This window comes from Trichosurus vulpecula, chromosome 7, assembly GCF_011100635.1.
Source record: "Trichosurus vulpecula isolate mTriVul1 chromosome 7, mTriVul1.pri, whole genome shotgun sequence".
NCBI classification, from domain to species: domain Eukaryota; kingdom Metazoa; phylum Chordata; class Mammalia; order Diprotodontia; family Phalangeridae; genus Trichosurus; species Trichosurus vulpecula.
In genome coordinates this window covers 142,593,640-142,620,623 of record NC_050579.1, presented here as the reverse complement: position 1 = coordinate 142,620,623, position 26,984 = coordinate 142,593,640, and the positions used below count along the sequence as shown (strand labels likewise).

General features: G+C 37.6%; 1 protein-coding gene and 1 pseudogene across 6 annotated transcripts in view; one reads left to right on the top strand and one right to left on the bottom strand.

The window, feature by feature from the left end:
* Window positions 1–24,824, bottom strand: part of TBC1D32 (TBC1 domain family member 32) — a 208,766-nt gene extending 183,942 nt beyond the window's left edge. For all 6 annotated transcript variants that reach the window (XM_036767860.1, XM_036767862.1, XM_036767861.1 and 3 more), the window contains exons 1-5: window positions 24,679–24,824; window positions 24,342–24,496; window positions 12,769–12,930; window positions 5,300–5,477; window positions 1,350–1,418 (exon numbers count right to left, since the gene is read on the bottom strand). In XM_036767860.1, the coding sequence (XP_036623755.1) occupies window positions 1,350–1,418; window positions 5,300–5,477; window positions 12,769–12,930; window positions 24,342–24,496 (564 nt within the window). In that variant the 5' untranslated portion in view covers window positions 24,679–24,824. The remainder of the gene's footprint in view (window positions 1–1,349; window positions 1,419–5,299; window positions 5,478–12,768; window positions 12,931–24,341; window positions 24,497–24,678) is intronic.
* On the top strand, window positions 24,523–26,622 carry LOC118857664 (annotated as a pseudogene).
* Window positions 26,623–26,984: the final 362 nt, after the last annotated feature.

Sequence of the window (26,984 nt, the reverse complement as noted above, 5' to 3'; positions counted from 1 at the left end):
ATAAAGATCTAGAAAAGGAAATTGAGGAGTGGTCTGGTAGGTTAGAGGAGAATCAGGAGAGAATGATGTCCCAAAAAACTAGAGGGAAGAAAGTATCAAGGAAAAGAGGGTGACCAATAGTATCAACAGCTGCGGAAAGATCAGATTAAGGTTTGGATTTGACAACTAAGAAATCATTAGTAACTTTGGAAAGAGCAATTTCAGTGGGATGATGAAAACTGGAGCCCTATTGGAGAAGAATAAGAAGAGAATGAAAGAAGAAGTAGAGACACCTATCATAGATAGTCTTCTTAAGGAGTTTAGCCACAAAGAGCAGAAGAGACATAGGAGGATAGCTGGCATGGAAGGATCAAGTAAGAATTTTTTGAGGAAGGGGGGAGACATAGGAATGTAGGTAGGTGATAGGGAAGGAAGCAGCAGATAGCAGAGATTGAAGATAAACGAAAGAGTGAGAATGGATGACAAAGGGGGCATTCTGTTGGAGGAGATGGGATGGAATAGGATCACTTGTACATACAGGCATTTGCTTTGGGTAAGGAGGGTTACAACTTCTTAAGAGACAAGGTAAAAGAAACAGTGGCAGACAGCCTCTAAGTGAAATGAGATGAGGAAGAGGGGAAAAGAAGCACATGATTATGATATATTGCTTGCTTTCTCAGTGACTGAGGGAGGCAGAAGGAGGGAAGGAGAGAATTTAGAACTCAAAATCTAAAAGAAAAGAATGTTAAGATTAATTAATTAATAAACTGGAAAAAAAAAGAAATATGCACTAGCTAATTCATGGGACATGTAGAATGAGTCACAGTGTCCTTTAAGCATCCTATTCTATTAAAAGAACCATTCCAAACACCTGGGAAAGACGTAGTTTCAAGAGCTGCATGTAGCTCAGGTCTTTAGATAAGCAAGGCAGAAACTAAAGGTGAAGACAAACTCTTCTTGGTGGGGAATTATGGATGTGAAATATTGCATGTACTATCACACTTGGTTTGTGTATTGATTACTTTTCTTGAACTACTTTTTTTCTCTTTGATTTTTTTTTTCTTTACAAGGGATAGTTTTCAGGTAGGGAGGGAGGAGGAATACACTAAGTTGACATTAAAGATATTTACATGCATATGTATACTTAAATAATATTAGCCCACTTTTCTGAATTCTATTATTTCTTTCTAAGAAACTGCCTTAAATATCCTAATGATCTTAATTTGAATGCAGATACATCTAATAAGAAAAATCAGAGCTAGTCTGTCCAGGGCTATGATGAATTACTATCTTGGTTTCATCATGTCTATAACTCATTATTAATATACAATATAAAAAAAGTTTTATGAATGTTTTTCTTTTAAACATACCGCTTTAGGTTGCCCAGGGTCCAGTTGTTCTAGAAGTAATTGTAATTTTCCTTGACTGAATTTATAACTCTGAAAAATAAATATATGAAAAAAATTCATTTATTTAGTATCCTCATAATCAGTGCTTTAAAGACTAGAATTTCTAGGCATAAAATGAAATGAAGAAAAAAATGAGCTATCTTTATTTCCAAAGATAGTTTGTTATCTATCCAAAGATAGAGTTCATGGAACACAGTTTCATCACGCATATGAATACCATCATTGTATTTTTTTAATTACAGTATGTAGAAAGCTAGTAGGTTAAGATGTTATCATACGCATATTATTTTGTCCCAACAAATTCGTGACACAAAAGTGACAAACACAATATGCTACTTAAGAAAACAGTTAAAATCCAAACAAATACAGTTTCTTTGTCCTTTTATTTCTATTTTCTCTCCCACACTTTGGTAACTAAAATTCCTTAGAGAAAGAACATCAGAAGGTTTAAAGTAGACGACAAGCACTTTAAAAGCAGGCTAACTTAGGTTCAAATCATGCCTCTGGGACTAGATGTGTGACCCTACACAAGTCACTTAAACTCTCTAGGTCTTTTTTCTCATTTCTAAAATGGGGGATTCTGAGGGCCTTCCTATCTCTAAATCTATTAACTCAAAAAACTTGGCTGTACAAAGATAGAGGATGGGGTGGGGAAAGCATGAATCAAAGATGAGATTGTACACCTAATCCAATTAGGTGTGTTACTCCCCAGAAAAATAGGGAAGTTTACGGGAAGGATAGATTGGGGGGTAGGGGAGTTCAATTTTAGATGTATTGAGTTTTGGGTGCCTGAAAAAACACCTGAGTAGAGATGTCTAGCAAATAATTGGTAATAAAAGGCTATAGTTCAGAAGAGAGATAGTTCTGGTTATATAAATTGGCAGTCATATGCACAGAAATGATAAATGAACCCATAAGATTCTGAGATCACCAAGGCAGAGAGCATGAAGAGAGGAATTTCTTTTTTTCTTATTAATTCTGTAACATAGATCATCTAGAACTAGAAGGGACTTAGAAGTCATTTAGTTGGAATTATCTCATTTAACAAAGGAGGCAACTGAGGTCCAAAGAATGTAAGTGATTTTCCCAAGGTCATACAGGTAATAAGTACCTGAGTTCAGATTTTAACTCAGGTCCTGTGATTCAAAATTCACTGCACATTCCACTGCACCAAACTGTCTATAAGTTGATTCCTAGCATCTTTTGCTCCTTTTTCTGTATTTGTCTACTATTACTGCAGAATCTATCGCCTGGGTCATAATCAAAGTTTTTCCATCATGACAGAATTTGCCAGGACTCAAGTTCTGCTTATATAGCCTTCGAGAATGCAGGGTCAAGTCCACGTAATGGTAAAACATTAGAGCAGAAATCTATGGATATGAGGTCTATAAATAAAAATTCAATCACATAATTATCACTTTCTTCCTCTTAAGAACAGATTCAATAACAGCTTAACATTCAAATATATATCTTGAAAAGATGCAGAGGGTAATATGACAAGGAAAGTGGCTTCATTAAATAATTAATGGATTCCATCAACATTTGTTCATCTGTCTAAATAGAGATTCTTGAACTATAAAATGCTTAAATTCAGCTTGCTTTGACTAGCACAGGGGTGGGGAACTTGTAGCCCCAAGACCACATGTGGCCTTCTAGGTCCTTGGGTGAGGTCTTTTGACTGAGTCCAAGTTTTACAGAACGAATCCTTTCATAAAGGGGATTTGTTCTGTGAAGAGTGGATTCAGTCAAAGGGCCACACTTAAGGACCTAGAGGGCCACATGTGGCCTAAAAGCCACAGGTTCCCCAACTGTGGACTAATACCTCATAAAATACTATATACATAGACAGGAATTTCTCATGAAGATAATGCAATGATGATGGCAAACAATATAAAAGAAGAGGAAAATAATTGGCCAGTGTAGATATCCATAATTAATAATTCTTGGATCTAAACAAGCTCAGCATTGAAATTTATTTTATTTTTTGGAGACTGGCTCTCTCTAACTTGCCCAGACTAGAGGTACAGCAGCAATTCAAGGGCCCAACCACACTGTCAATCAACATGAGAACTTTTAACCTGCTCTATTTCTAATTTAGCATGACTTACTCCTCCTTTGGCAGCTCGGTGGTCTTCCACCACCCCTAAAGGTTCACTATATTGGTGCCAGATTCAGCCTAGAGATCCAAATGACTTTAACTCTACTGTAGCTCAGCAATGCTAACTCAAGGGATTTACCAGCCTCAGTCTAACCAGCAGCAGGGACTACAGGTATGTGCTACCACAACCAGTCCCATTAAAGCTTCTCACTGAGCTAAAGAATCAAAATATTTTATGTTTAGCTATAGTACTATTTAAAAGTTATTCATGAAAAATATAGTGTGTAATCTTTTTTCCCCAAGAAATCATATAATCAATTACTTCATTTCAATATGAGATGAGGAATATTCTCATAACCATTAACTTAAATTGTGTCAGGAATATAACTATGTATTCTCCAATTGCAAATATCTATCACTACCATAATTCATTTGAACAAGGAAGCTTTCCAATACTGGTAATATTGCCATCTGAAATTTTTATGATTTGCTTTAAAATTTTATAAACTATTTAATACATGACAATTTGAAGAAGTAAAGACACATTTTTTTCTTATTGCCATTTATGTAGGAAACAAAGATAAGGAAGGTTTAGGTAAAAACCTGTCCAATCACCTAATAATCACTCTCATCTTCTTAACAAGGACAGATTAAAAAACAACTGAATAATCAAATATCTATTTTGAAAAGACAGTGTGGGTCACATGACAAGTAAGACACCTTATCAGTCATTGTCTTCAATCCTATATGATCTGCCAACCCTAAAAAAGAATTACACCTGTTATATATTGAATAACTAAAGTTAAATTCATGGAAGAAGAAAAAGACAGAATCATCCGTAAGGTCAATTTTTTATGAATTAATATCAGAAAATGCATACATTTCAGAGTGCTCATTCCATGCCCCTCCCCCATCAGCCTCCACATACCAAACAGGACACAACCAAACTCACAGGCTTGTGCAGCCTAGCCTCAGGTCATAGACATTTATTGCTGCAGTGACTTTGCTCAGATATCTTCTGTGCCCCACCATCTGGCATAAAGTGGCAGAAAGACACTGTTTAAGCCCAGCCATGTAGAGCAATCTATCAGAATGAAAACATACTGCCACCTTACTCCAGGGTACATATTCCAAAGAAGCACACGAAAAGACCAGTCCTGGCCTTGGACTGTCAAGGTAAAACTTCCTAGGAATGACATGTGGTAGTCAGTCAACTTATAAATGTTGAAAAAAGGAGTATGCCTAAAAGAAATCAAGTAAAAAGCCTAATCAATATGAGAAATGTGAAAATGTGTAACTAACTTACCTACTCTGAATACAGATTATGCCTCAACATTCTTTCAACCAATAATAAAATATTGTTGGTTTACTAAAAATATCTCCTTCATTTGCTCTACTGAAGTATATGAGAAGCAAAAGAGGTAAGAGCTAGGAATCCTGGTTTCATTGTACTCTCAGTCTCATTTAATACAAGATTTCTCCAGCCTCAAACAGAATCTTTCCTTTCACTCTCCTTAAACTGCAAACAATCCTTATTATCTCAGCTATGGATCCAAGTTTTTAAAGGTTAAGGCTTAAATTCCAGTCTCTGATCTTCTAGTTCCAATCTAGCTAGGTATTAAAGTCTGCCTCAGTTCTGATCTAAATTCCACAGTTGGAGGTTCTGTTGTTTTCAGAGTAGCCAGGAGAATTTGGAATTTTTTGGTACCTAAAAAATGAAATTATATTTATAATTTCCATTAATCAAAGTTTTACTGTACATATGAAGTTCAACATTTATTTCATGGCATAAATGCAAAATTAAACAACACACCTGATTAAATGAAGAATCACTGTCAGAGCAATTGTCTGTGCAATAATTACTGCATTTCTCCTTTACAGTTTTCTTCTGCATCTCCTTATTTCGTATCTGATCTTCTTCAAATTTGTTAATTAAAGATTCCACCACAACCATCATGACATTCTTCAGGGAATGCATCATTTCTTTATACCTTTAAAGTTAAGAGTTCAATTACTACTTTTTTTAAAAGTAAGACCATTAGTGAAGAGGATCAAATGAAAAACTGAAAATAACATATTTCAAAGTATTTTTATTTCACTTAATATGAAATTGTTAAAATGTCTTCAGAAACAAAAAATTGTTTGAAGGAGCCTAAGGAAAAAACCTAAATTACTTTGATTTCTCCAAAATAGGAAACTTGGCACTGGAAATAATCACATATACATTTTACAATTAACAAGAAATCAGTATTGATGTGTAATCAGTCTAGTTTCTTTGTCTGGCTTCACAGACAAGAACAACAAATTTCATAGATTCCTGGAATGGGTGATGCTAAAAGGCCACTGAAAATTATTGGTGCCTGCTTCCATTCCTATGTTTTATTTTTCTTTCTGCTCTTTTTCTTTCTTGCTCATTCCTCTCTATCAACTCCTTTTCTTTTCCCCTTTCCCTAGGTCCTTCTACCCTGTCTATTATTTATGTTTCCTAAGCATTCACAATCACAGGGTAATAATGGATCTAATGTAATATAAGCAAAGTTGTCAATCAAAGGAGCAAAATAGAGACTAGATGGCCATTTGTCTGGAATGCTATAGAAAGGAGATTGGAGTGGACAGTCTGTGAGGTCTTTTCAGTATCTTAACGCCTACAGTTTAAGTTATAAGATTAGTTTCTCTGCTTAGTTGGTGAGACCTTCAAATCATTCACACTAATGGGGAAAAGGGAAGCAAGGGAACCTATACAAATACAGTCATAAAACTTTAGAGCTCTACAGAACCTTAGAGATCATCTAGTTCAAGTCTTCTATTTTATAGGTGAGGAAAATCTGTATTTTAAATAAACATACCGGAAAATTTAATTATATGTACTGTATACATAAGTACATAAGTAGAAGCATGAGCATGAATTAACATGCAAAGCCATGTCAGTAGTTTTCAAGCTCTAAAGGATCTTTGTCATACACAAAAGAGTAAATTATACCTAAAATGCAGAAAGCCTAAATGAGGTCTATGTAGAACTGTGGAATAACTTAAGTATTGGTAAAATAGCTGGTCAAGCTGAAACAAAAAATTCTTTATGTTTATGTTTTCCTGAACTAAGAGAGGAAATATGCAAATAGATGAATTCTAAGTTAAAAGAGCTATTTGCAAAAAAAAAATTGTAAATGTTTAATAAGAATACGATTTGTATTTTATAAATGTAAAGTATATTTACTATAAGTGCTATTACTACAACATTATGTTTGATTAATTTTTTGTAAAATTGGAAGATATTAATGTGAAAAGAAAAATAATGTACAGTTCTTTATTTCATGTATAGATCACAAAACAAATGACATTAATTAAAAAAGTTACCTGACTCAGTTGAGGTAATTATCATTGCACATACATGTTCACACATGAATGAAATAAAACAAAAATAGAATTGCTTATTCACAGCTGAACAGTAATTTGCTAACAATACTGAAAGTAAATCTGAAGTCTTGATTTCACACAGTAATTTTTGCTATTAATGCAGTGTAAAAATTTTAACTAATAAAATATTTTCATCATTTCATTAAAATGATACTCTAATGTTGCTAGAAAGAGACTGCTAGGAAAAGACATCACTTTTTTTCCCCTAGGTCCAAAAAAGTTCAGCTGGAAAAAAAAAAAGAAAGAAAACTCACATTGTAAAATGTTTATCTCAGTATTTTTAATACTTTTACTCCCAATGCGACTATCCTATTACAGGCCCTCTGCAATATTTAATTGGACTATTAAATGAACATTTTAAAAGTTAATAATAGTTGATATTTATATAGTGCCTACTATGTGCCAGGCACTGTGCTAAAGTAGTTTACAAATATCTCATTTGATCCTCCTAGGGTTGTTGTGACATAGGTGCTATTGTTACTGCTGTTCAATAATTTTCAGTTGGGAACAATTCTTAATGACCCCATTTGGGGTTCTCTTGGCAAAGATACTGAAGAGGTCTGCCATTTCCTTCTCCAGATTATTTTACAGATGAGGAAACTGAGGCAAACAGGGTTGAATGACTTGCGCAGGGACACACAGCTAGTAAGTGTCTGAGTTTGGATTTTAACTTAGGTCTTCCTGACTCCAGGACCAGGATAAGTTCCTGACTCCACTCTATTTCCACGCTCTAGCCCACAGGTGCCCAAAGAGGGCAATACCGCCCCCTGGAGGCTGCTGGAACAATCCAGAGGGCCGTTACTGGCCTCATTTGACACAAATTAAAAAAAAAAAAAACCACTAAAGGGTAAAAGAAAGTAGATTTCCAAAGGGGCACTAGCAATTTTTTTTTAAAAGGAGGCAGCAGTAGGCCGAATATGTTGGGGAAACTCTGCTAGCCCAACCTTTATACTGTTGTCAAAGTAAAATTCATTATTTATAGCTATGGATATTTAATTCCTCCACTCAAAAGTCCCTACAATCAAATCAAAATCTATGTGAATTCACTGCTCAAAGGTTTAAAAAACTCCCTCCTGGTCATCTACTCCCACCCCAGAGATTCTGAACCCTTAGCTGTCATCATTCAAACCCCATTCTTCATCCCCCACTGCCTGATACTTTATTTCCATTCCCTTCAACCCAATCCCTAAAATGTCTCACTCTAACACTACCTATTCCTTCCTCTGTGTCCTCTGGAATATTTGCTCCAGAAGGCTACAAATCTCCTTCCATCTTAAATCATTTTCTTTCTCATCCCTTGTATATTCTGGTTCTCACTGAGATCTGGCTCCACCCTAAAGACACAGCATCCCCAGCTTCTCTTTCTAGCCCTGGCTGCACCTTCACTCATTCCCTCAACTCGCTGGTTGAGATGGGGGAATTGTAAAATACTCCTTGTTTCCTATTGCTACTTCCAGGTACTCCCTCCACCACCATCACTCAGTAACACCTCCTCTTGTGAGGTTCATTCAGTGAATATCCATACCCTCCCCCCAGTCAAAAATCATGATAGTGGCTTTCTACCAATCTCCAGACCATTACCCTTCTTTTCTCAATGAGTTCAGAGATTCACTCACAGTCTCTTTCCCTTCCTCAACTCCTGCCCTCGTACTAGTGGCCTTCAACACACATATTCATACTCCCTCAACACCCTCCCTCAGAGTTCCTCAGCTTACTCATTTCACATGACATACTACTCCACACTAACAAAATCACACCAAAAGATAGTTATATCCTTGATCTTGATATCACTACCAAATGTACCACTTCCATGTTCATGAAGTTGGCAATCCCTTTATCTGATTACAATCTATTATCATTCTACATCTCCCTCTGCCTTGCAATTTCAGGCTCTGCTCTTTACCCACACGGCGTGTTACCTCCAGTCACTGGACCCCTCATTTCTTTTCAGACCATCAACCTTTCACTAGCTCTCCTTCCTTTCCCATCTTGGCCCCTTGATGAAGTAAACTGGTTCAATTCTAAGCTGCCCTTTACTCTTGAGTGCTTTCCCACATTATGGTATTGCTAATCTTGCCTTAGCCTTGGGTCACTCCCACTATCTGCTGCCTTCATTCCAACACATGTGCTAATTAACAAAGCTGGAGAAAATCACAAAACCGTACTAAGTGAAATCACAAAACTGTACTAAGTGAAATCACAAAACTGTACTAAGTTTTTACATAACCTAAACTGGGTCCTCCTAGCAACAAGGCAATCTTTTTACACCTCTCTAATTAACTCACCATAGCTGCTCTTCCAAACCTTTTCCTATCTCCTCCCTCCCATGGCTCTCTCTTCCCCACACCAACTTGGCTGAGAATCTTATTTCATATTTTACTGAAAAAGTTGAGACCATTCACCAAGAGCTTTCTCTTCTCTCCTGTTCATATCAGATCACCCAGATGCCTTCTACCACTATCTTTTTCTTCACTTGTCTTTTTGCTTTAAAAAAATTGTTTTAATAGCCAAAATCCAACTTCTTACCCTGCCATCCCATCCTCTTTCCTACCTCAGCTGAGAACAGAAGAAAAACAAAACCCATCACAAACATGTATAGTCAGTCAAAACAAACTTTCACATTGGCAAAGTCCAAAAGAAAAAAAAAATTGGTCTTATTCTGCATTCTGAGTCTTTCACCTCTCTATCAGGAGGTGGGTAGCATGTTTCATAATTTGTCCTCTGGAATCACAGTTGGTCATTATGCTAATAAGAAATCAGCACAATACTATTCTGTACCATAACTTGTTCATCCATTCCCCAGTTATTGGGCACCCTCTCAGCTTCTGATTCTGTACCATCTCAAAAAGCTATAAATTTTTATGCATTTTTATAGAATTTTTTTTGTTTTGCTTTCTTTACTTAGGACTAATTCCTCCCTTAATCTTCCCTCTTTCAGATTCCCCTCCTCCTTCTCCCCTTTTCCTTCTGTTTCCCTGTTGCGAGAAATGTATTTCTGTACCCAACTGTATGTGTGGAGATTCTTCTTCTTCTGACCAGTTCGGACAGAAAAAATGAGGTTCAAGAGTTAGCCCCACCCCCTCCCTCTTCTTGTACAAACAGATGTCTGCTTACATAAACTCATGATGTAAAATAATTTTCCCTACTTTTCCTTCCCTTTCCCCCTTCCCCTCTCTATACGATGAACTCCTCTTACTCTTTTTTTTTTAAATCAAGACATGAGAGAACTACTCTGACTCCTGACGATACAGAATTCCAAGGAGACACATGTATCATCTCCCCATATTCAAATGTAAGCCATTTATCCTTATTTAGGCCTTAATCATTGTTTATTCATTCTTTTTGTTTTGTTTCTTTTCACTCCTGTGTTTGAACTTCAAAGTTTTTACACTGCTCACTCTGGTCTTTTCATCAGAAATGCTTGAAAATAGTCTATTTCTTTAAGGCCCATTTTTTTTCTCCTGGAGCATTATACTCAGTTTTGTTGGATAAGTTATTCTTGGCTGTAAACTTATATGTTTTGTCTTTTTGAATATTGTATTTCAAGTTTTCCACTCCTTTACGTGGTGGCTGCTAAATTATGTGTGATCCTGACTGTAGTGCCTGAGTACTTGAATTTCTTTCTTTCTGCAATATAAAAATGCTGCTTGAAGTATTTTTTCTTTGACTTGAAAACTCTGGATTTTAACTATCATGTTCCTTAGAGATTTCATTTAGTTTCTTTCAGGAGTTGAAGAGTGGATTCTTTCTATTTCCATTGAGCCTTCTGTTCTATGAGATCTGGTCAGTGTTCTTTTAATATTTCTTGAAATAGGAAGTCTAGGTTTTTTTTTTCTTTTTTTCTTTTTTTTTTTTGTTCATGGCATTCAGATAATCCAGTGATTCTTAATTATTTTTCTCCTTGATCTGTTTTCTGGGTGAGGTTTCTTTTTTTTTCCCCTGCTATGAGGAGTCTTACACTTTCTTTCAATATTTCTTGTTGCACTATGGAGTCATTGACATCTTTTTGGTCTATTCCAATTTTCAGGGAGTTTGATGTTTGGGCAAGGTTTTGAACTTCTTGTGCCAAGTTGTTAATTCCCTTCCCAAATCTTTCTTTCATAATTTTTCTTTCCCAATTTTTTCCTCAAGTATTCTGTTTAGAAATATGTGTGTGTGTGTGTGTGTATGTGTGTGTGTGTGTGTGTGTGTGTCTGTGTGTGTTTGTGTATGTATGTGTAATCTCACTTCATCTCTTCCAGGAATTACAGTTCGATTTTTGATCAGGCTATATTTAGGAATCATTCTCTTCTTCTGGATTTGTGTCTTGAGCTTCCCTGACACCATAATAGTTTCTTATGTTCAGCTTCTTTTTCTATTTGTTCATCCATCCAGTCTACTTCCTGACTTTAGACTTGAAGCTAGGCTGGGCTCTGCTGCACTTCTGGAGTTAAAGTCTGGGCAGGTACTGTTGCTTCTTTTGGGGGGTATTGAGTTTTGTGTTTTTCCAGGACTTCGGAGACAGCTGAGGACCTGAAAGTTTTCAGGGCTCCCAAAGTGGCAAAAGACAAAGGGCAAAGTCTGTTGCTATGCCCACCCCACCCTAGTCTGAGCTCTGCAACTTCCTGACTTGGGTTTGGGTCTGAGCAACAGTATATTGCTGCTGGATTAAGTCTTTATCAGTCAGCTGGAAATCTCTGTTGGTTTCAGAATGACAGCACTATATAGGAACCTCCTTAACTAGTCTGGGATTCCTACCCTGGTTATTCTTTGGCAGGCTGAGCCAGAAACCTTGCTCTCCACCTGGGCTCTGAGACACAACACTGCTGCTGCTTGCTTTTGAACTTCCTCATTTCTTGTCATTCTGCTGAGGGCCTCTCCATCTGGGAACAACACCCTCATGTGTAAGTCCCCTTCTTAGTCTGCCTTGATCCCTATAATGGGTAGTAGGTGACAAAGTTACCAGTTTGAATCTATTTCTAACACAGCTTTAAAAAAATTAACTAACTCCCATTTTCCCTGTCCATTCCCAAATAGCACATACCACTTATACTATTTTGGCACAGAATTATGTTCTGTCTCTTATTTTTTCTCTATTTGTACATAAATCTTATCTACACAAAATAAGGCCATGTCATAATAAGAAGCATATAATATACTGATTTTGCATTCCCTGTAGCTCTCAGGATCATGTTAGGCATATTTTCGGCACTCAAAGGCACTTGTTGAACTGAGGACTAGAATCCACAATAGGGTTTGGTGAAACATCTAAAGATTCCAAGGGTAGGGAACCTGTGCCCTCAAGGCCACATGGGGCCTTTTAGGTCATCTTTGGGTGCAGCATTTTGACTGTGTCCAAATTTTAAAGAACAAATCCTTTTATTAGGAGATTTGTTCTGTGAAGTCTGGATTCAGGCAAAGGGCTGCACTTGAGGACCTAGAGGACCACAAGTGGCCTTCAGGCTGCAGGTTCCCCACCCCTGAAAAACAGTGGCAAAGCACTTCAATGACTATATTTTGCAAACTAAAAATGGGGACACAATCTTATAAAGGAGATTCCTTTCCTCAAAGCCCTTCTAAAACAAAGAAAAGAAAAATCTACAGGCCAACAAGATTGCAATCAACTATAAAACAGACACAGAAAGTCAGCAGTTATACCACTGTCCTTAGTAATTAAATATGAAATGTTAAATCTTTGTTGGAATTGCCATTGATATATTTGAAAATGGATGACCAGTTCTTTCTGACTGAAGAGTATTCATTGATTCATAGCTAAAGCCCTTGGTTGTCTATATTTGTTGAAACCATAAGTGAAATTGAACATAATTATGTTACCAAAGACGCCTGGGAAAACAGATGCCTTTAAAACATTAATGTAAGCATACTCACTCTTTAGATTCCTGGGTTACTTTAGTAACATGTTGAACAAGAGTATCATAGCCAGGTCCTTCACCTTGATTCTGATCTGAGGTGCATTTTTCCATTTCTTCCTCAATCATAGCCCCCAGAGTACTGTATATATATTGTCTAAGATATTTCACAAATTCATAGCTGAAACAAAAATTAAAAATTAAAAACAACTCTATGTCATATTCCTTATATGTCATTATAAAAAAATGTCATCATTTTAAAGTTATAGAGGGTTCAATTTTATATTATTTTGGGATTCTAGTCCTTGTACTATATGCCACATGCAGTAGTATATAAAAAGCTGGCTTCAGAGCCAGCAAAATCTGGGTTCAAGTCCTGACTCCGGGTGACCCTGAACAAGTCACTTAACCTTTCAATACCTCTCCTCCCTCGCCTCTCCCTGCCTCTTGCCCATAACTCTGTAACACTATAAAATTACATAGAAGGTGCCAACTTGCATCAATGAGCATGTTTTCTCATTTTCTCATCCAGAGTTCCCTATAATAATGGTTTGGTCCTCATTATCTCACAATGTTAAGAAAGAATACAGTATATTTATGGGGTGCTTTTTTGTTATAAAGCTCTTTCACATACATTATCTCATTTGCAGTATATTGAGGAATTCAAAAATTTTCCCCTAAATCATCTAACAACAATGACCCTTTAAAAATAAAGAATTAAAGAAGGTAATTTCAGAAATTTGGAGCCTTTTTATATTATTAGTCTATCCTATGTTAAACTTGCACCAGCAGAGAAATAATTTAGTCAATGTTTTCATGATTTTTCAAACTGATACAAACAAAAGGAATAAAACAGAGTTAAAACATTAAACAAAATGAGAAATAATAAAGAATACAAGGTTAAGATTAGAAAATCAGTGAATACACTGAGATGAAAAGATTTCTACAGACAATTTAAAGTAAGGTTTTGGTTTGTTTGTTTTTTTTTTTTCAGCAGTGGTGGTGGCGATAGACCTGGTTTGTTTTGGGTTTTTGTTGTGATGGTGGTGGTGGTTGTTATTTTGTTTTTTTTTAAACAATGTAAGGAAATCTCAATGTGGAAAATCCCTCTAGCAAGGCTGATCAATAAGTCTCATCACTTTTGGTCTTAAGAGAGTTGCCTAGGTACCAACATACCGATGGGTTCAGTGACTAGTGGTCCATAGTCACACAACTAGTATGGGACAAATGCAGAACTTGAATTTAGGTCTTCCCAACTTCAAGACTAGACCTCTAACCACTCTGTCATACCGTTTCTCATCATATGGGCTATGCATGAAAGGCTTGCACCTTGGCCAATTCCAGTGGTATATGTTCTATCTATGGCACTTCTCACGAAGGGCCAAGCCTGTGCTTTAGCTACGTGGACAAGACATGTAACTGAGAACCAAGAGAACTTAAAGATCTTATAGTCGAATTAGTTTGAATCATTGAGATTTTACTTTAATTTTTCTTTCTCGTAATTCATTTTCTAAAATAAAGGAAATATTAATATTGTTATTACAAACTGACAGCTGAAATACACTCATACAATATCTCAATGCTACATATGTGATTTAGGGCAATTCATTTAATTTCTCTGCAATTCAGATGACATCAAAAGTCTTCCTACCCCGACTCTCTGACCCCAAAGCCCTGAGAGTGAGAGGATAGAAACCTTTCTTTTCATTCCTTTCATTTCCTTGCTTAGAAAGGCAGAGTAAGTAAAGCCTGTGACTTCCCATTTGCCACAGGCACCAATATTTTCCTAGTCCCTCAGGTTTAACACAATGTTATTTTAACTTCTCCCTCTTCTTTGTCCCCCACACTGAGTCATAAGTCTTTGCAGATTCTTGTTTCATAGTGTCTTCAATTCATTATTTAGGTTAGCACAATGTTAAAAGAAAAACAGTGGACTGGATGTCAGAAGACTCAGTTTCTAATTCTCTGCATTTCATTTTCTTCATCTACAAAACAAGGGAATTGGGCTAAATCCACTTCTAGCTCTAAATTCTGGATTCAGTGCATTCTGATTTTCCATGAACACTCCCACCACCCTGGCCCAAAAGTCTCTCTACTTTTTCTTTCCACCTTTTAATGCTTTCTGCATTTTGCTGCTAGATTAATCCTTCTAAACATGGAGACTTTTAACTCTGGAAGGATCTCTTGTGATTCTAAAGTCCACTTTCTTTAACCTGACATTCAAAAGTCCTACCATAAACTGACCCCATTTCATACACTCAACATGGATCATTTGCTTTAAAATCCCTAATTCCATATCTGGCCCAAACTCTTGAAATGTTCATGATTTTGCAATAATTTAAAGCATCTTTATTCATTCAATAATAAGTATTTAATGAGCACCTAATTTGTACAAGAATCTGTACTGGGCACTATGCAGAAGCAGGTAAAATAAGATATGCATAATTAACTACAATATAAGGGAGAAGGTGAATGTGTAAAAAGAGAGTAGTAAACTGCTATGAGAATTTCAGGGGATATGGAAATCAGTAAGGGATTAATGGAGGTGGAATATGAACTAGGCCTTGAGCAGGAACTGAACAAATGGAGATGGCCTTAGTAAAGGGAGAAGTATAGAAAGTCAAAAAACTCATTTTAGCTAGACTCTTACCATACAAAGTCCCAAGTATTCTATTTGTAATCCAGTTCAATATAAAAGAAAATGTTATCGCCTACCTTTAAATCTAAAATTCATTGTAAACCATACCAAAACATTAATTTTAAATAAAATAGTTCAACTGAACCATCTTAGAAATTATGGATAAGTAACAAATGGGTTGCAACATGTAAGAAGCTTTCTTAAGTTGCATTAAAAAACCTAAAATAAAATTTCAAATTTCTTTTTTTTACTAAGAAAAAAGCCTTAGAGAGAGATCTGGAAGGAAATTTCCCAATTCCACATCAATTCCAACCACTCCATTATTTTACAGATGAGGCAACTAAGGCCCAATGAAATCAAATCACTTGCCCAAGATCACACAGCAAATGGCAAAGCCAGCATTAAAATGAAGGTCCTCTAATTCTAAACCCAATACTTTCCCACTGTACTACATCCTCCCTATATTTTTCCCTGGGTCTTCAAATCACCTATTCCCATCTATATGATTTTGCTGGTACAATTCTCCACATTTGGAAGCTCCTTTCCCATCTGCCACAATTTTGTCAAAAGAGATCTTACAGCCTGAACTATAAGGTAGACCCAAGTTCTCCTGTAAGTCTTCAAGACCCCAGCCTACAAAGAACTGTGCCAAACATGAGTTCCTATTGTATTTGAGTTCCTATAAGACAATCCAGCACTTAATCACATGGCTTAGGTTGTCTGTTCTCTATTTACCTGAAGTAATTAAATGTTTATTGCAGCATCTCAATGCCAAAAAATAAAATAAAATAAAAAATCCTACTTCTTTTGGTTCTTCACAAAGCCTAACATAGGTATTACAGGTGCTTAAAAATCCTTAACAACTGCTTGATTACTTGATCACAATTAATTCTCAAATTAGCATGGTAAATGTTCATTGTACATAAAGAATTATAAAAATGCTTGGTTAAATCTACAAAACTGAAAGGTTTAAGTTCCAGAAAAAAAAAACATTAAGTAGTACAAAGAAAGTAATAGACCATAAAAAATGAATTATGTACAAGTATAAGAAAAATGTATATGGATAAAGATGTACCAAAATGGGTGGAACAGAGAATTAGGAGTTAAGATCTTATTTCTAATCCTAGCTATTAACTAATTGTGTGAGCTTGAGTAAGTCATTTAATTGTTCTGGGCCTCAGTTTCTTCATTTGTAAAAATGATTATACCACGGTAATTAAATTACCTTTAAACTGAAAAGTGCTATCCCAAGATCAGTGAGGATCATTGTAACTCAGAAATCTAAGCCTTATTCTTAGAGAAGGCAAAAACAAAGAAATTATAAGGAATTGTTTTCGTATTATAAAAACAATTATTCTAACACACTAACTCTTGTTCAAAAACAATACTTTTCTATCAAGAGAATTTAACATCCAGGACATAATTCCTTAAGTAATACAGCTAATATAACTCCTTTAAGCCCTCTGACTTTTAAATGCCTATACAGAAGTGGGAGAACGGCAAACAACTCACAGATAAGATTTGGAAGATATCGAAAATCAATTCCTTTATCAACCTCAACTTCGTCATTTTTCATATGAGGCAACTAAGGCCTAATAAAGTAATGTCACTTGCCCAAGGTCACACAGCAACTGGCAGAGCCAGAATTAAAATTTATAAAGACAGCCCATATGTTTCTTCCAGGACCCAATATCAATAATAACCACCTCTGTTCTGAAAATTTGTTATATCTACCATTCTGTAGTATGAATTTTTTTTGGTTTTATTCTTGTTGGAGCCACACTTCACTGGGATCTTCTTAAAGTGGACACATTCATCAAGTTGTAGAGCTCAAAATGTATAAAAAGAGTATGCAATTATTTTGTTGTGTTAGAAAACTGTTAAAGCTGTGACCGCCCTTTTAAGAGGTCTATCAGCTGAAACCTGGAATATTTTGGTTATATTGTGTAACAGTATCTTATAACAAATACTCTGGCTCAAAACTGTATGTTTTTTTAAGCCTTTAAGATTCCTTTCAGATCTAGCTATAATTACACTGATTTATATGTACTATACTGTTTATTATATATCCAAAAATCATGGGTTGGTTTGGGGATTATTTTCTCAGCTGTAGAACAATAGTACTATGATCCTAACTCACCTTTACCTATGTTCCTTCCCCACCTCTCATACTTCTATATACTTCATATTTCTATAGTATTTTTTTCTCCTCAAGTATAACATGGAATTGCCCAATCATATTTGTTTACTTTTTTTCAAACTACTAGCCCAAAATGATAAATTTCAATGATCCCAAAGAATATTAAATGCATTTTGTCATAATCTTTTTCAAAGCATTCTTAGAACATTAGGGAATGCTTGGTAACCTATATGGAATACTCCTGGAATGCTGCTCTAACAAGTCCACTAAAAGGAGGCGTACTCATTTGGCCCCTTTTGAAAATGAGGTCTAGTAAACAATTATTGCCCAACCTCTTGCCCTTTGTGGAGAATTATTCATAATGGTCAATCTTCTTCATACTTGCTTAGGAAAATATTACTAAGAACTAGTGACATGTCCATAGGAGGTATTTAATAGCTAATGAATTGAACCCCAATTTTTTTTTCTATTACTTTCTTCCTAAGATTTTACCTAAATTACTTACCACAGGAATATTTTTTAAAATGTTACAGTTCTGAAAAATTTTACAATATGTACATGAATTTATAGAATTGATGAGTACATAATGATGTATTAGACAATAATCTGAATAGCAAATTTAGTATTAAATTAACATTTTCAATTGAAGAAAACTATTTTACCATAACAGTACACCTTTTCCAAGCTTAAGACAGGATGGTTGGGGGCGGAGCCAAGATGGCAGCTTGAGCTCCCTGCCAAGTCCCTCCAAAAACCTATAAAAAATGGCTCTGAACAAATTGCAGAAACCCATGAAATAGCAGAGGGAAGCAGGGCTCCAGCCCAGGACAGCCTGGATGGTCGCTGGGTAAGTTCTATCGCACAGTGCTGGGAGAACGGAGCAGAGCCCAGCGTGGGCTGTGCCCGGACCAACAAGACCAGGAGCCAGGCAGAACAGGCCATAGCACCCTGAGTCAGTGAGCTGTGGCAGTTACCAGACTTCTCAACCCACAAACACCAAAGAAAACAGAGAAAGTTAGTGGGAAAAACTGCTGGGACAGAGGGAAAGGAGTTCACCATCAGCCACTGCCCCGGGGGCAGCAGAAGTGGTACAGCTCTGAGGCTGCTTACAGAGCTACAGCTGTAGTTGCGTCCAATCCCAGGCCCACCTGGTGGGAGGAATTAAGTGGTGGATCAGAGCAGAAGTGCAGAACCTGCTTAGATCTGAGTCACAGTCAGGGTTGGCAGTTCTTGGGCGGGGGGGGGGGGGGGGGGGGGGGGGGGGGGGGGGGGGAGCGCTGCTGAAGCAGAGCTTGCTGTGTAGAAACAGCTCTGAAAACAACAGTGCAGCCCCTCAAGCTTGGGACAAAGTACTCTCTACTCTACAAGCAGTCATACCCCAACGAAAAAGCTCAAGGGTCATGTAGTTGGCTGGGAACATGAACAAGCAGCAAAAACACTCTCAGATTCAGACTCAGACTTTGGAATCTTTCTTTGGTCACAAAGAAGACCAAAACATACAGCCAGAAGAAGTCCACAAAGTCAAAGAGCCTACATCAAAAGTCTACAAGAAAAACATGAATTGGTCTCAGGCCATGGAAGAGCTCAAAAAAGGATTTGGAAAAGCAAATAAGAGCAGTAGAGGAAAAATTGGGAAGAGAAATGAAAGTGATGCAAAAAAATCATGGAACGCAAGTCAATGACTTGCTAAAGGAGACCCAGAAAATACTTTAGAAAATAACACCTTAAAAAACAGACTAACCCAAATGGCAAAAGAGCTCCAAAAAGCCAATGAGGAGAAGAATACCTTGAAGGGCAGAATTACCCAAATGGAAAAGGATGTCCAAAGACCACTGAAGAAAATACTACCTTAAAAATTAGACTGGAGCAAGTGGAAGCCAGTAACTTCATAAGAAATCAAGACATCATAAAACAGAACCAAAGGAATGAAAAAATGGAAGACAATGTGAAATATCTCATTGGAAAAACCACTGATCTGGAAAATAGATCCAGGAGAGATAATTTAAAAATTACTGGATTACCTGAAAGCCATGATCAAAAAAAGAGCCTAGATATCACCTTTCTAGAAATTATCAAGGAAAACTGCCCTGATATTCGAGAGCCAGAGGGTAAAACAGAAATTTAAAGAATCCACCAATCGCCTCTTGAAAAAGATCCCCAAAAGAAAACTCCTAGGAATATTGTTGCCAAATTCCAGAGCTCCCAGATCAAGGAGAAAATACTGTAAGCAGCCAGAAAGAAACAATTTGAGTACTGTGGAAACACAATCAGGATAACACAAGATCTAGCAGTTTCTACATTAAGGGATCGAAGGGCTTGGAATATGATATTCAGGAGGAATATATTGAGAGAGGGAGAAAGAGAGACATAGAATAAAGTTTCTCACATAAAAGTGGCAAGAAAAATCCATTCTGTTGGAAGGGAAGAGAGGGCAGGTGAGGGGGAATGAGTGAATCTTGCTCTCATTGGATCTGACCTGAGGAGGGCATAACATACACACTCAATTGGGTATCTTACCCCACAGGAAAGAAGGAGGAAGGAGATAAAAAAGAGGGGACAATAGAAGGGATCGCAGATGGGGGAGGAGGTAATCAAAAGCATATACTTTTCAAAAGGTACAGGGTCAAGGGAGAAAACGGGATAAAGGGGGATAGGATAAGAAGGGGCAAAATTTAGTTACTCTTTCACAACATGTTGTGGAAGGGTTTTGCATAATGATACACATATGGCCTATGTTGAATTGCTTGCCTTCTTGGGGAGAGTGGGTGGGGAGGGAAGAGGGGAGAGAATTTGGAACTCAAAGTTTTAAAACCAGATATTCAAAACAAAAAGTTTTCACATGCTACTAGTAAATAGGATATGCAGGCAATGGGGCATAGAAATCTATCTTGCCCTACAAGAAAGTAAGGGAAAAGGGGATCAGGGGGAGTGGGGTGACAGAAGGGAGGGCTGACTGGGGAACAGTGCAATCAGAATATATGCCATCTTGTAGTGGCGGGGAGGAGGGTAGAAATGGGGAGAAAATTTGTAATTCAAACTGTTGTGGAAATCAATGCTGAAAACTAAAAATGTTAAATAAATAAATAATAATTTAAAAAAAAGATAGGATGGTTGTCACTTTTAAAGTTATTAGGTATGCAAAACAATGTTTCTCATAGCTGTTTATTTAGAAAACATGTAAATGGCAGAGAGGCTGTATCATATGGCAAGATGCCAGCTGTGGAGTTAGGTGGCAAAGTGGATTAAAAACAGGATGAATCTGGACATCCTGAGTTCAAGTCCTGCAGGTAATACACACCTAGTGACCCTGTGACACAAGACAAGTCATTTGCGTTGCCCCAGGCAACTGGCTAATTCTATTAGTTGCAGAACAGTTACCTATCACATTAATTGAAGTCAAGGAAATTCCTCCACCAATGAAATCAGAGGTAAGGATCCCTCCCCAAAAAATCATTAGCACAGAACTACCAGAGGATACTGATGGTTAAAAGCATGTAAAACTTTCATACTGTACATCAGAGGTGCCAAACATGTCACCTGTAATACTCTTGAGTGCTGCCTAAACCAGATAAAACTGTAACTGGGAAATATTTGATAAAGTAAATAAAAATGCAATAAAACGTAAATAATACTGCATTTTAAAATAAACTACTATTCAGCCTGCAGGGATCCTTATGTTATGAATTAGTGCCCTCCCCACTTTCTATGTGAGTCTGACACCACTGCTGTAAATACACAGCAAACTGTCAGTAACAGATATTAGGAATTTTTAAAAGTCATGTTTTATTATAAACACACTTCTGTATAACAAAATTAAAGTGTTTACATACTGTAACATTTGAGTAGAACAAACTATACAGTTCAAAGAGCTAACACTTTAGGTATCCTTCCAAGGTATAATAACAACTGCTTGTTTTTATTATTACCTACTAATAGTCATGTCCTTCCTTAGCCTATATATATAAGTCTGGGAAAGTTTTATACACAAGAGCCTCATTAGAAAATAGGTGTTTTATTATACACTTTAATCCACTGAAGTTCACTTTCATAAAAGGTTAGTTTCATTTTTAGCAGAAGTTATCAGACCCTAAGTAATGTTTTACAAATTTAAACTTTCACATACAGTCCATATGAAAAAAAGACCCATACAAAAGGGCTGCAACAGTCCATTCTTTAACCACTTTCCAACACAGTAATCAACTGCAGGCCTGACCAACTACAGACTATCAGGTACAGTGGTTATGTGATTATCACCTTGTCCAAAAACAAGGACAAGTTTGCCTACCTTGCCTGCCCCCTTCAGTTTGCTACATTTCTGGAAATTTCACCAATTAGATAGTCTTATAACAATGTAAATACTTCTAGTAAACATATTATGGGACAGACTGTAAAAAGCTTTCAGACAGTCAGCTAGCCTCAGCAACTAGCTGAGAAAGATGGGGAAGGAGGTAAGAGAAGAAGGGGAAAGATGAGAGGTGGATAAATTTGGATCACAGAGCACTTTGAAGGGCAAATCAATCAGCATTTTAGGGTGCAAAGGCAAGAAGTACTACAAGATTCAAAGAGGGGTTGAGTGGGAGGAGATGAAGGAAAAAAATGTTTTTCTTTTCAAAAATGTTTTTCTATACTTATTTCTGAAGCCAGGAAAGGAAAAAGAAATCATTTTACTCTTCCCTGAGACACCTCACAAGTTCCTAGGAGCCCAGCCACAAACTAGTACATTCAAGGCTACAGTTAAGCTATGTTATCAGTTGGACAGGGCTTTGTGGGCTGGTCTGGAAATCCAACCAGCATTATTCCCATAGAGAAGAGATTCTCACACTTTTGGGGCTCAGCACCTTTCCCCTTAAAAAATTATCAGGGACCCTCCCAAATAGATTTTGTTTACGTGGATTATACCTATCAATATTTACCATTTTAGAAATTAATACATCTTAGTATTATGAAAAGTTCTATTGCAGGCTCTACCAAAGGGTGTCAGTAATCTCTAGGCTTCAGACCACAATGTGATAACCTAGCAGGCCATACACAGAGCTCTGGGACTGGAATCAGGAATACCTGAGCTCCATCCTCAGCCACTTACTGGAATGTGACCATAGGCACAATTTTCTCTAATGTAAAGTGGAGATAATAAAAACATCTACCTTGAAGGCTGGTGGTGAAGATCAAATGAGATTAATATTGTAAAAAGCACTTAGCACAGTACTTAATATGGAGTAGGTACTACATAAATGCTTATTCCCTTCCCCAGCATTCCCCCAGCAGGACAGAGGAAAGTACCCTTCTAAATTCCAGACCCCTTAAATTCATTTGCAAGTTTGAGCTACCTTTTCAGTGCTGAATCTGACAGCCACTTAAGATCGAAATAATGCTTAATGAACTATGCCCCTTCCCCACCTCAAAAAAAAAATAAAAGACCTGCCATATTTAATTAAAGGAGAACCTGACTAGTGCAGCTAAGGCGCTGAACTTGAAATCAGGAAGACCTGAGTTAAAAGTCCATCTCTGAAACTTATTAGCTGTATGACCCAGGAAAAAATAAATGACTCTGCTTCTCTAACCTTCAGTTTACTCATCTGTAAAATGGTGATATTTCTATTATGTACTTCATAGAGTTGTGATGAGGATCAAATGAGACAAATGAATGTAAAGCTGTTTGTAAATCTAAACACCTACTCTTATTACAAGTTTAACTAAGCTACTAGTATCAATTATCCTAAAAATGATTTGACAAACTCACTTAATGTGACATAACACAATCAACGTATTTAGCTTAAAGTTTGTCCAGGATCAAATATCATCCCACTAGCTGTGTCGCCTAAGGAAAAACAGAACAGTATGTGACTAAACCTGAGCCTTCCTTGATTTTTTCTTGATGCATATGGCAAAATTAAAAACCCAGAATGTAATCAAATAAAAATTATTCTTCTTTGACCTCTAAAAGGAATATCATCTAATGGTCTGTACTGAGACTTGAAATGAGGAAATATGCAAGTAGATTGAGAGGTGCATAATCACAAATCTGGATGAAAAATTATCATTAGCCAAGAAAAAAAATTCTAAACAGCTCTTAAGATTAAAATTAACCACTGCTTAAAAGATAACCAAGGGTTCCAATTATAGCAGCTGCAGTGTAACTAATGGAATCACTAACACGGCCAAAAATCCCCAGAGGTATATAACAACTACCTTGTTGAGGTAAGCTAGAATCTGAAGAGTTTAAAAAATATATTAAAGAATCTTGAGGTCAGATTTTAAAAGTTACTTTATATATTTATATTCTATTTATAAGATCCAGCTCAAAAGAAAACTCCCAGACTTTCAGTGAAACTCAGTTATCCTAATCTTTCAGTAAAGGAATAAAATCCTTCACTGAACCACCATGAACAAAATACTGCACTCCATTGGGATATTCATTCCTTCTGTGTTCATTTAAGCTCAAAAATGAGAGTCTTCAGCTCTCTGACAAGGTATCCCCAAAAATCTTAGTGCACTTTTAAGTTATTAAAACTCCTCCTACCCCCTGGTAAAGGATTAACGGTTTAGGCCTGATACTATTTGGAACACTAATTAGTGGGTATGTGAGTAGGGGCAGGCAGGCGGGGTGTAGTATGTGTATTTAAGACTAAGAGTTCACCCTGGGGACCCACCCACCCTTCATAGGAGCTTTGTCAAAAGGGGAACAAGAAAAAGTAGAACTGAACAGAAGGAGTAGCGGCAGGTTTCGGTCAGACACCGCTTCGAATGGCCCTTTAAACTTTCTACTGAGCGGCCACGCCAGTCCGTTCGCTTAAAATACCAAACGAAGCTTTACTTGTGAAAATTTTCATCAGTTTCCTCCAGGTGCAAGAGGATCTCCTCCGCGCACTCAAGAGAGGGAGCGCCCGTGATTTTTTCCTTCACGCTCTGCAGTAACTGCCTGAGCATGGACTGGAGCCGAGCCTCGTCCTCGCTGGAGAAATAGGCCATCTGTAGGGAGAACACCAGAGAGCCCTATGGTTTCAAAAGGCCCCGGACCAGGGGGCCGAGCGCCTTCCGCCCCTCCTCCTGCCCCCTCCCCCCCGGGGGCGGGGCTGAGGCCCAGCCACAGAGAAGGCCCCACACCAGGGGCGGGGCCCGCCAGCCTCCTTCCAAAAATCAAATCGCCTTACTTTAGGGAGAGAGGGACGCGACAGCCCCTGCCTACGAAAGCGGACCCAGATTCCAACGAGGACGAGGACGACACAGCCGCCTTCCCCTCCACCCTTCCCGACGGCCCAGGCCGCCGGTCGCCGACCCGCAGCGGGGTTGGAATGAAAAGGAGGTTGGCACCTTACGAGGGACGACTGCGTTGGCGTGATGACGTCAGACGTCGACGGGAAAATAATCTCCGCCCCCTTCTCCTTCTGTTATGGGAGGTTTGGAAGAGCAGAAGGCAGAGCCAGGGAGGCGGGGCTCTGTGGAGGCGGGGTTCTGGAAGGCGGCGGGAATCCAGAGGAAAAGAGGGAATGCAATGGGTGGGAGGGAATGCAGTGGGTAGGAGGGGCTCGAGGGGGAGGATGAGAGGCAGGGATTTTAGTTCTTGGGAACAGAAAAGAGAAATTAGGAGAATGGAGAACATTTTGGGTTCCTAACATTTTCTTGTGTGTTTTAGAGACCCCTTGGACACCTAGTGAAACCTTTCTTAGAATTTGTTCTGCTGTTTTTCAGTCGTATCCAGCTCTTCGTATCCCCATTTAGGGTTTTCTTGGCAAAGATACTGGAATGGTTTGTCGTTTCCTTCTCCAGCTTATCTGACAGATGAGGAAACTGAAGCAAATAGTGTTAAGTGACTTGCCTAGGGTCACACAGCTAGAGTCTGAAGCCAGATTTGAACCCAGGGAAGTGATTCTTCCTAACTCCAGGCCTGGCACTCTATGCACTGCACCACTTAGCTGCTGCCCCTTTCTCAGGATAATGTTTTTAAATGCGTAAAATAAAATAGATGTGATTCTAAGGGAAAACTGTTATGATTATTGAATAGTTTTATCTGTACATGTTAATATGTTTTTTAAGCTCCTGGACTTCAAATTAACAACCCCTCATTAAGAGGAAGGTCTGTGATTTGGAAGGGAGGAAGCTGATAAGAGATAAAGGATCACTTTAAATTTCACTAAATTTAAATCACTAAATCACTAAATTTAAAACTCAAAGTGATGCATGAGAAAGTTGTGAATGCAGAATGAGTGATAGAGACAGAGCTGCATTAGGATTATGTACTTCCTCACACCATTCCAGAAATCAGAGGCATCATGTTCCACCTCAGAAGGCCCTGGAGGACTCTGGTCACCTTCTAGTCCAGGCGCCTGCCTCAGGTGGAGAGGAGAAAACTGCCCCAAGGACATTTGATGATTTGCCCAGAGCTTTTTACCATATCTTCCCACTTCTTTCCTTCTTCCTTCCAAATATGTGCATCTTTTGCTACAGGTCCCAGACAATATGATGGGACATTCTATGGATTTCATACTTGTATCATACAACCAGCAAAGATGAATGAATTCCTGGGAAACACTAACAAACACATTCACCTTCGTACAGCTCATTCTGAATTAGTTGGATATTGGAAACAAGAGTTTGGAGGTGTGATGAATAACGTCTTTCATACTTGGAAATACGATGATTTTGCTCATTGACCTAAGTTTAGGAAGCCTTAGACAAGGATAAAGAATAACAAGAAAAACATATTTCCGCAAACCTGCCACTTATGGTCCAAAAGAGGAATGAAATAACTTATCTAGTACCATGGTGCAAAATAGTAAAGCCTCTTAAAGAAGGAGTCTATGAACTTGTTATCTTTCAGATGAAGCCTGGTGGGGCCAGCTCTGTGGGGTGAACACGTTCAAACAGCAGTGAAGACCCATATCTAGGTAGGCTATTCAAAACTGATTGGAGTTTTCCACACGGAATATGGAACACTTAATAGAGTTCCTGTTCTTTGGGGGACTGAGACACCAGACAGTTGCACAGCTGGAAGACACAAATCCCATGAAGATGCCCAAGTGGTGAAATCTAATGAAAATATGCTTCTCATTCCAGCACCATTTTCACCACTAAAGCGATTTTCTGCAGAAATATGAAGATACTTAGTATCTGCACTATACCAACAGTTTCTAATAAAGTTCCTTAGATTCACCTAACTTGTTATTTTTATTTGACTAAATTAAGGAGCTGATTAGCTGTGACAGCTCAGTTCCCTGCCTATGTACAAGGCATGGGACTAGACACTTGGAGTGCATAGAAAAATCAAAATAGCTACTAGCTTCCAAGAGCTTTACTCTCCTGGTGCTGATACTGAGAGGGGCATTCTTTAAATCATCACTGTTGCACTAAATCTTGACAATCACTTTCTTCAGTGACACTTCAATGTCTAGTAGACTTATTGAAAAATTTTCTGGTCATTTATTTGTTGTAGTGTTAACAATACTGCATTAACTTTTCT